The sequence below is a fragment of the Culex pipiens genome, unplaced genomic scaffold (genome assembly GCF_016801865.2).
Source record: "Culex pipiens pallens isolate TS unplaced genomic scaffold, TS_CPP_V2 Cpp_Un0034, whole genome shotgun sequence".
NCBI classification, from domain to species: Eukaryota; Metazoa; Arthropoda; class Insecta; order Diptera; family Culicidae; genus Culex; species Culex pipiens.
The window spans coordinates 1-8,557 of NW_026292851.1; the positions used below are offsets into that span (position 1 = coordinate 1).

General features: G+C 32.9%; 1 protein-coding gene across 1 annotated transcript; it reads left to right on the plus strand.

Moving 5' to 3' along the window:
- The first annotated feature begins 5,936 nt into the window (after positions 1-5,936).
- LOC120431479 (charged multivesicular body protein 6-like) lies at positions 5,937-7,185 on the plus strand. Its single transcript, XM_039596594.2, has 4 exons — positions 5,937-6,171; positions 6,233-6,342; positions 6,404-6,837; positions 6,897-7,185. The coding sequence occupies exons 1-4, from the start codon at positions 6,097-6,099 to the stop codon at positions 6,938-6,940; spliced, it is 663 nt and encodes a 220-aa protein (XP_039452528.1). The 5' UTR covers positions 5,937-6,096; the 3' UTR covers positions 6,941-7,185.
- The last annotated feature ends 1,372 nt before the right edge of the window (positions 7,186-8,557 follow it).

The window sequence follows — 8,557 nt, forward strand, 5'->3', positions numbered from 1 at the left end:
TGGCATAAAGGTTTGATTGCGAAATTAAAAAGGTTTAATTTTCCGATTTATATCGTGAAAATTATTCAAAATTATTTGACGGATCGTACTCTGCAGGTATGTTATCAGAATAGCAAATCTGATCAACTACCTGTACGTGCTGGCGTCCCTCAAGGAAGCATTTTGGGTCCAATTTTATACAATATTTTTACTTCTGACTTGCCTGATTTGCCCCCAGGATGTCAGAAATCACTTTTTGCTGATGATACAAGCATCTCCGCCAAAGGTAGAAGCCTTCGTGTCATCACAAGAAGATTACAAAAAAGCTTGGATATTTTCAATTCTTATTTGAAAGAATGGAAAATTACTCCAAATGCTGCAAAAACTCAACTTATTATTTTCCCTCACAAACCAAGGGCTGATTTTCTTAAACCAAAAAGTCATCACATTATAAAGATGAATGAGGTAAATTTAGAGTGGGAGGATCAAGTGAAATATCTTGGACTTGCTTTTGACAAAAACCTTACTTACAAGGATCACATTGAAAGTATACAGGTTAAATGTAACAAATATATTAAATGTTTGTATCCACTTATAAACAGGAATTCTAGACTTTGTCTCAAGAATAAACTGTTAATTTATAAACAAATTTTCAGACCTGCCATGCTTTATGCTGTGCCGATCTGGACAAGCTGTTGCTTAACCAGGAAGAAAATACTTCAGAGGATTCAGAACAAAATTCTGAAAATGATTCTGAAACTTCCTCCCTGGTTCAGCACCAGTGAACTTCATCAAATAGCCGAAGTTGACACTTTGGATGTTATATCCAATAAGATAATTGATGCATTTCGACAAAAATCATTACTTCCCTATGACCAAATAAGCTATTTTGCGTCATTGGTTCACCCATACAAGTCTCCATACAATTTTGGCAGCTGTCCATACAAAAATGGTATGTAAATATTCAAACAGCTGTAACTTTTGAGTGAATTTTCTGATCAATTTGGTGTCTTCGGCAAAGTTGTAGGTATTGTTGAGGACTTTTGAGAAAAAAATAGGTACACGGAAAAAAAATTTGCAGATTTTTTTATCAACTTTATTTCACTAAAACTCAATTTCCCAAAATACGTATTTTTTGATTTTCGAGATTTTTTGATATGTTTTAGGGGACAAAAATCCGCAACTTTTGAGCCATAGAGAAACATGGTCAAAAAATCTGCCGCCGAGTTATGATTTTTTGAAAAAACAGTGATTTTTGGAAAAAATCGAAGTTTCATGCAAAAACAAGTTTGACATTATTTTTAAATGCAAAATTGAATTTGCAATCGAAAAGTACTTTACAGATTTTTTGATAAAGGGCTCCGTTTTCAAGATATAGCCACCAAAAGTTTGATTTTAGCGAAATATTTGCAGTTTTTCAATTTTTAAAAATAGTGACCATGAGTGATAATTTAAAAAAAAAAAATTTAAAAGTTCAGAAAATTTGCTATAAAATTGTCTAAGAGACATTGATGATTGGACCTCACGTTGCTGAGATACAGCCGCTTTAAGAAAAAGAAACACGAAAATTGAATTTTTCTAAATCTCACCAAAACAGCCCACCATTTTCTAATGACGATATCTCAGCAACTAATGGTCGGATTTTCAATGTTAATACATGAAAAATTCGTGAAATTTTCCGATCTTTTCGAAAAAAATATTTTGAAATTTTTTAAATCAAGACAAACATTTTAAATGGGCGTAATATTCAATGTTTAGCCCTTTTAAAATGTTAGTCTTGATTTAAAAATTTTCAAAATATTTTTTTCGAAAAGATCGGAAAATTTTACGAATGTTTCATGTATTAACATTGAAAATCCAACCATTAGTTGCTGAGATATCGTCATTAGAAAATGGTGGGCTGTTTTGGTGAGATTTAGAAAATTTCAATTTTCGTGTTTCTTTTTCTTAAAGCGGCTCTATCTCAGCAACCCGAGGTCCAATCTTCAATGTCTCTTAGACAATTTTATAACAAATTTTCTGAACTTTTAAAAAAAAATATTTTTAGAAATGGTAACTCATGGTCACTATTTTTAAAAATTGAAAAACTCCAAATATTTCGCTAAAATCAAAATTTGGTGGCTATATTTTGAAAACGGAGCCTTTTATCAAAAAATCTGTAAAGTACTTTTCGATTGCAAATTCAATTTTGCATTAAAAAATAATGTCAAACTTGTTTTTGCATGAAACTACTATTTTTTCAAAAAATCATAACTCGGCGGCAGATTTTTTGACCATGTTTCTCTATGGCTCAAAAGTTGCGAATTTTTGTCCCCTAAAACATATCAAAAAATCTCGAAAATCAAAAAATACGTATTTTGGGAAATTGAGTTTTAGTGAAAAAAAAGTTGATAAAAAAATGTGCAAATTTTTTTTTCCGTGTGCCTATTTTTTTCTCAAAAGTCCTCAACAATACCTACAACTTTGCCGAAGACACCAAATTGATCAGAAAATTCACTCAAAAGTTACAGCTGTTTGAATATTTACATACCATTTTTGTATGGACAGCTGCCAAAATTGTATGGAGACTTGTATGGGTGAACCAATGACACAAAATAGCATATTTGGTCAAAGGGAAGGCCCCCACAAAGTTTGAGCCAAATCAAAAAATACAAATAAAATCCATTTCCGGTTTTGGTAGAGAACTGCTCAGTATATAAAATTGAGGTGAAAAGTCATCGATTGTGATTGGACACCCAATAATATTTTAACTGAATGAATGTATAAGGAAAAAAAAATCTGAATAAATATAAATTAAAAAAAAAAAAAAGGCTCCCAATGTAACATTTTAAAACCAACTAGCCACCAGCTAGTTTTATTGAGGTTTTATGGTAGCGTCTTGATTGCTTAGTAGCTTTATTTCGGCATTCACCGCAACCAATAAGCAAAAGCTTATTATTGGGATCTAACAAGGTTTTATGCCTCGGACATAAAACCTGGTGAAAATAAAAGCCAACTGTTTTTATGAAAGTTTTAAGAGAGTTTGAAAACCAGATGGCAATGCCATGCCAAACGGTTTTATTCCAAGCTTCTTTAAAACCAAGGGTGTTGTAGCTGTCAAGTGTCATTAGGCATGCAAAAAGCGCACTTAAAACTTTAAGGGGTAACTTGACTTACCACCCTGCCAATATTTTTTACGCTTTGATTTTTTAGAATTTTTTAACGATGTATATCAAAAATCCAAGAATGTAAGCTTGTTGTATACAAGCTTACATTCTTGGAGATCATTCATTCATTGTTAAAAATGGTGAACTTTGACCCCCATATTGCTTGAACAAAAATAATTCTGGAATAACTGCGTGGTTGGCCATATTCCGAGTTCCGCTGGGGTACCTGGAACCGGTTCCAAAGTGTCCAAGTCGGTCCAAAAATGATTTTGGACAATATAAATGATCTCCTTGTTCAAAATGGTGAACTTTGACCCCCATATTGCTTGAACAAAAATAATTCTGGAATTACTGCGTGGTTGGCCATATTCCGAGTTCCGCTGGGGTACTTGGAACCGGTTCCAAAGTGGCCAGGTCGATCCAAAAATAACCTTGGACAATATGAATGATCTCCTTGTTAAAAATGGTGAACTTTGACACCCATATTGCTTGAATAAAAATAATTCTGGAATAACTGCGTGGTTGGCCAAATTCCGAGTTCCGCTGGGGTACCTAGAACCGGTTCCAAAGTGGCCAGGTCGGTCCAATATCGGTTCTGGTGATCATATATCAAAATGATGTTGGATGCGCTGTAATTTAAATCCTGTTTGGCTGGTTTTTGTTTGACAAAGTATTGACCTGTCCGTAGGTTCCCCAGAATTCTCCGGAACCGGTTCCGGGTTGTCCAGTGGCCACCAAAGCATTCCCAATGACCAGTTTTGAGTTGGTGCTTCATAATCATGAATTTTGATACCCATATTGTTAGATTCATAACGGGAAACTTGCGTTACAAAAGCAAAATACTCTATTTTTCAAAACTACGTTGTTTATGGACCACTCAGTTTTTCTAAAAATCATCCAAATTGCATCAAACTTTCACCAAATATTCACAAACATGTATACAACAAGCTTACGTTCTTGGATTTTTGATATACACCGTTAAAAAATTCTAAAAAATCAAAGCGTAAAAAATATTGGCAGGGTGGCAAGTCAAGTTACCCCTTAAACTCCTTTGACAACCATCTCCATAATATCGTTTGGCAAGACAAAGACTTTTTGTTGCCAGAATATAACCTGTTTGGCATAACTTTGGAGACGTATGAAATGTATTTTTTCCATAACTTCTGAATAGGTTTTAACATAGGTTTATTAAGGATTCCCGCCCGTGTGGATCAATCGGACCGCGCACTGGACTCACAATTCAGAGGTCGCCGATTCGAATCCCGCGGCGGGCGCTCTAAAATTCTTTGTGTAAATATGGGTATTCGGCGCCGTCGCATCGTGCCATACTTTCATACACTTAGGAGCCCAGACACTAGTGGTTGGTACTAGCAATGGTGGCCGACAGCTAAGAAGTCAACTTCGTTTTTAATAAGGATTTGAGGAGGTTGTTAGGATTCAGTTGTAAAGCCTTGAACTCATATGAAGGTTTTATAAAAAGGCCGTAAGAACCTTTTGCGGAGATCCATTTGGGTTTAAGTTTTGGGGATCTTGTTACGACTAAGTGGTTTTAATGTTGTTTTGGCTGTTAGGTTTTATAGCGGTTGTAAAAGCTATGATAAAGCCTAAAACGTTACTTGGGTCTTAAGTGTTATTTATACCATTTTGTGAGGCCGGATCTCAGATTTTTTGATAAGTTTTTAGTTTTTAGTTTTTAGTTTTTAGTTTTTAGTTTTTAGTTTTTAGTTTTTAGTTTTTAGTTTTTAGTTTTTAGTTTTTAGTTTTTAGTTTTTAGTTTTTAGTTTTTAGTTTTTAGTTTTTAGTTTTTAGTTTTTAGTTTTTAGTTTTTAGTTTTTAGTTTTTTGTTTTTAGTTTTTAGTTTTTAGTTTTTAGTTTTTAGTTTTTAGTTTTTAGTTTTTAGTTTTTAGTTTTTAGTTTTTAGTTTTTAGTTTTTAGTTTTTAGTTTTTAGTTTTTAGTTTTTAGTTTTTAGTTTTTAGTGTTTAGTTTTTAGTTTTTAGTTTTTAGTTTTTAGTTTTTAGTTTTTAGTTTTTAGTTTTTAGTTTTTAGTTTTTAGTTTTTAGTTTTTAGTTTTTAGTTTTTAGTTTTTAGTTTTTAGTTTTTAGTTTTTAGTTTTTAGTTTTTAGTTTTTAGTTTTGAGTTTTTAGTTTTTAGTTTTTAGTTTTTAGTTTTTAGTTTTTAGTTTTTAGTTTTTAGTTTTTAGTTTTTAGTTTTTAGTTTTTAGTTTTTAGTTTTTAGTTTTTAGTTTTTAGTTTTTAGTTTTTAGTTTTTAGTTTTTAGTTTTTAGTTTTTAGTTTTTAGTTTTTAGTTTTTAGTTTTTAGTTTTTAGTTTTTAGTTTTTAGTTTTTAGTTTTTAGTTTTTAGTTTTTAGTTTTTAGTTTTTAGTTTTTAGTTTTTAGTTTTTAGTTTTTAGTTTTTAGTTTTTAGTTTTTAGTTTTTAGTTTTTAGTTTTTAGTTTTTAGTTTTTAGTTTTTAGTTTTTAGTTTTTAGTTATTAGTTTTTAGTTTTTAGTTTTTAGTTTTTAGTTTTTAGTTTTTAGTTTTTAGTTTTTAGTTTTTAGTTTTTAGTTTTTAGTTTTTAGTTTTTAGTTTTTAGTTTTTAGTTTTTAGTTTTTAGTTTTTAGTTTTTAGTTTTTAGTTTTTAGTTTTTAGTTTTTAGTTTTTAGTTTTTAGTTTTTAGTTTTTAGTTTTTAGTTTTTAGTTTTTAGTTTTTAGTTTTTAGTTTTTAGTTTTTAGTTTTTAGTTTTAAACTACAACCCTGTAACTGTAAACCGAAATATCAATAAAATTCACCACAGGGGCAAACCGAGAAAAGTCAAAACAAAGCGATAACAAAAACATTGACTCATCTGATCAGAGAAATAAACTTTTGTACGATTTTTCCCAAAAACCAAATTATTATTTTTATGTTAATCTAATTAGGGAATCATTTGTCCCTAACAAAATTGTGATATAAATCAGCAGCGGACGAAAAATGGGCAACATTTTCGGAAAATCGTCGGCCAAGGCCAAAGTGAGCAGAGTGACGGAACAAGACAAAGCAGTTCTGGTAAAGACGCAAAACAAGTTAAAAAAATGCAATACTGAAAAATAAAATTTAAAAATTGCAGCAACTCAAACAACAAAGAGATAAACTGAAACAATATCAGAAGCGAATCGAACTGCAGCTTGAAAAAGATCGCGAAATGGCTAAGAAATGTTTATCAACGGGACGGAAAGAGTAAGTTTGAAACCCCATAAATATGTTTTTTGTTGATCTTTCAAATAACTTAACTTCACAGGCGCGCCAAAACCCTCCTCCGAAAGAAAAAGTACCAGGAGAAGCTCCTCTCCAACACGGACGCCCAGCTGGAAACGATCGAGAAGCTCGCTTCGGACATTGAGTTCGCCCAAGTCGAGGCGCAAGTCATCAGTGGCCTCCGGGTGGGCAACGAGGCGCTCAAAAAGGTCAACGAAATCCTGTCGATCGACGAGGTTGAGCAGATTCTGGACGAAACGCGCGAAAGCATCGAAAAGCAGCAGGAAATTGACGCCCTGCTCAACGGTGTTCTGTCCGAAGAAGACGAGGACGAGGTGCTGGCCGAACTAGACGCACTGGTCGCCGCGGAAGAAGGGCCGGAGAAGACGCCGGAAGATATCGGCGCAAGATTGCCGGACGTGCCCGAAGACGATCCTGTGGCGGCGGCTGCCGCAGAAAGGAAGCGGAAAGAGAAAAGTAAATGTTTTGTTAGATGTTGGAAAAGTGAAGAACTTTAACCTTTTTGTCTCTTGCAGGCGGCGAACGATCTGGGAAAAAGGTCGCTTTGGAGGCATCGTAACTATGATGGAAGGAAATGTGAGGTTTTCTTGGAAGTCGTCGTCAGTACTGGACAGCTATTTTACATTTTTAATCAGTTGTCAGATTTTTTGCCAGAAAGCATTGTGCGTTGGAATGATTTTGAGAGAGAAACATTTAGCTTTTTTTCTGAAGCAGATTGTCAGAAAAATATGCAAGAATGTATATTTTGCATCGTAAAGAATAAAATATTCTAATGTCTAAAATAAATAATGTACCTACAACTTATTTTGCCGAAGACACCGAATCGATTGAAAAAAAATGCTTAACGTGAAGACTTCCATCATTGTCATGATTTTTCGTTCAAAGATATAAATTTTGCGTCGCTTTCAATATTTTGACAAAATTCCTTCAACAAGTTGTTTTGAATAGTGCCCTACACATGCTGATTCCTTTTGGTAACGATTATCCCATTCCTTGTGAAGTTATGGAAATAGTCATTAATCAATGATTGCCAACTAGGACGTCAATGACTGTGCCACAAAATTATATAAATTTTGAAGCACATTTGATTTAGATCAAAAATTCTTTCAGTGGCTTCAAGAAGGCAACAACCGGCACACGCTGATTCCTTTTGGTGCTGAAATTCGTTAAATTGAATTTAATACAGAATATTTTATAGTGATGATCAATTTTCTTCGAAAATGATCAACGGCTTCACCTTAAGTGCATAAGGAAGTGCTCATAACTAGAGGGTGACGATTCTCGAGATTTTCAATTTCCCGGGAATCGAGATTTGAGTTTGGCCATTTCCCGGGAATTCCCGGGACCCGGGAGTTTTTTCACTACTGCCAATAGTGGCAATAATTTATAAAGAAAAGTAATAAATTTGTTACTTTTTAATGAATTCAGTTACAATTAATTCATATTTATTCTATGAAACGTTAATTTAAGAATCCTCATTATTTTGAGGAGCTATATTTATCTTTTGATTTTTTTTTTCTGAATCTGCAAGTACAAGATCGTTTCTTGAGCTTTTCTGGGATTTAAAATGTTTACGAATCTTAATTCGCACTGAGTGATTTTTCAAAAGTTGCACAAACTTGTTATTAGATTTTTGTTAAGTAAAAATATAGCTAACTTATAATTTCCCAGTATCGGGATTTTTGCTATATGATAAATAACGACTCAAAACAACAATTCACAGTTAAGATTGGGTCATACAAATTTCAGCATTTTTGTATGACCTAATCTTACTCCCCAGACCCAATGTCACCCCTGATGACGTTACTTAGAAAAAAAACTATGCTCGAGAGAGGATATGGAAATTGAACTTATCTTAAAGAAGCTTTATCCTCCAACAAATAAAAATAATATAAAAAATTGATTTCATTTCTGGAGTGTAACTGCTAAATATGCTTTAAGCTAAATTTTGGGGTCCACATTGTTTGGCTCAATAATAGTTTATTATGAATTAAAGATTATAGCAATTTTCCAATTTTTGACGAGTATTGATTTATTGGAACTTGAACTTGAACATCGAACATTGAACATCCAATGTTCTAAACAATTATGAATTTTTCAAATATTCTTCAATATTTATAAGTTTAAAATTTCCCGGGAGTCTCGACCGAATTTCCCGGGAATCGAGAGGTCCGAA

Bases quoted from the DNA above. Each gene is read 5' to 3' on its own strand.
- LOC120431479 (XM_039596594.2), top strand. From the start codon at position 6,097: ATGGGCAACATTTTCGGAAAATCGTCGGCCAAGGCCAAAGTGAGCAGA. The intron at 6,172-6,232 runs GTAAAGACGCAA...TAAAAATTGCAG, and splicing joins AACAAGACAAAGCAGTTCTG to CAACTCAAACAACAAAGAGA. The intron at 6,838-6,896 runs GTAAATGTTTTG...TGTCTCTTGCAG, and splicing joins AAGGAAGCGGAAAGAGAAAA to GCGGCGAACGATCTGGGAAA.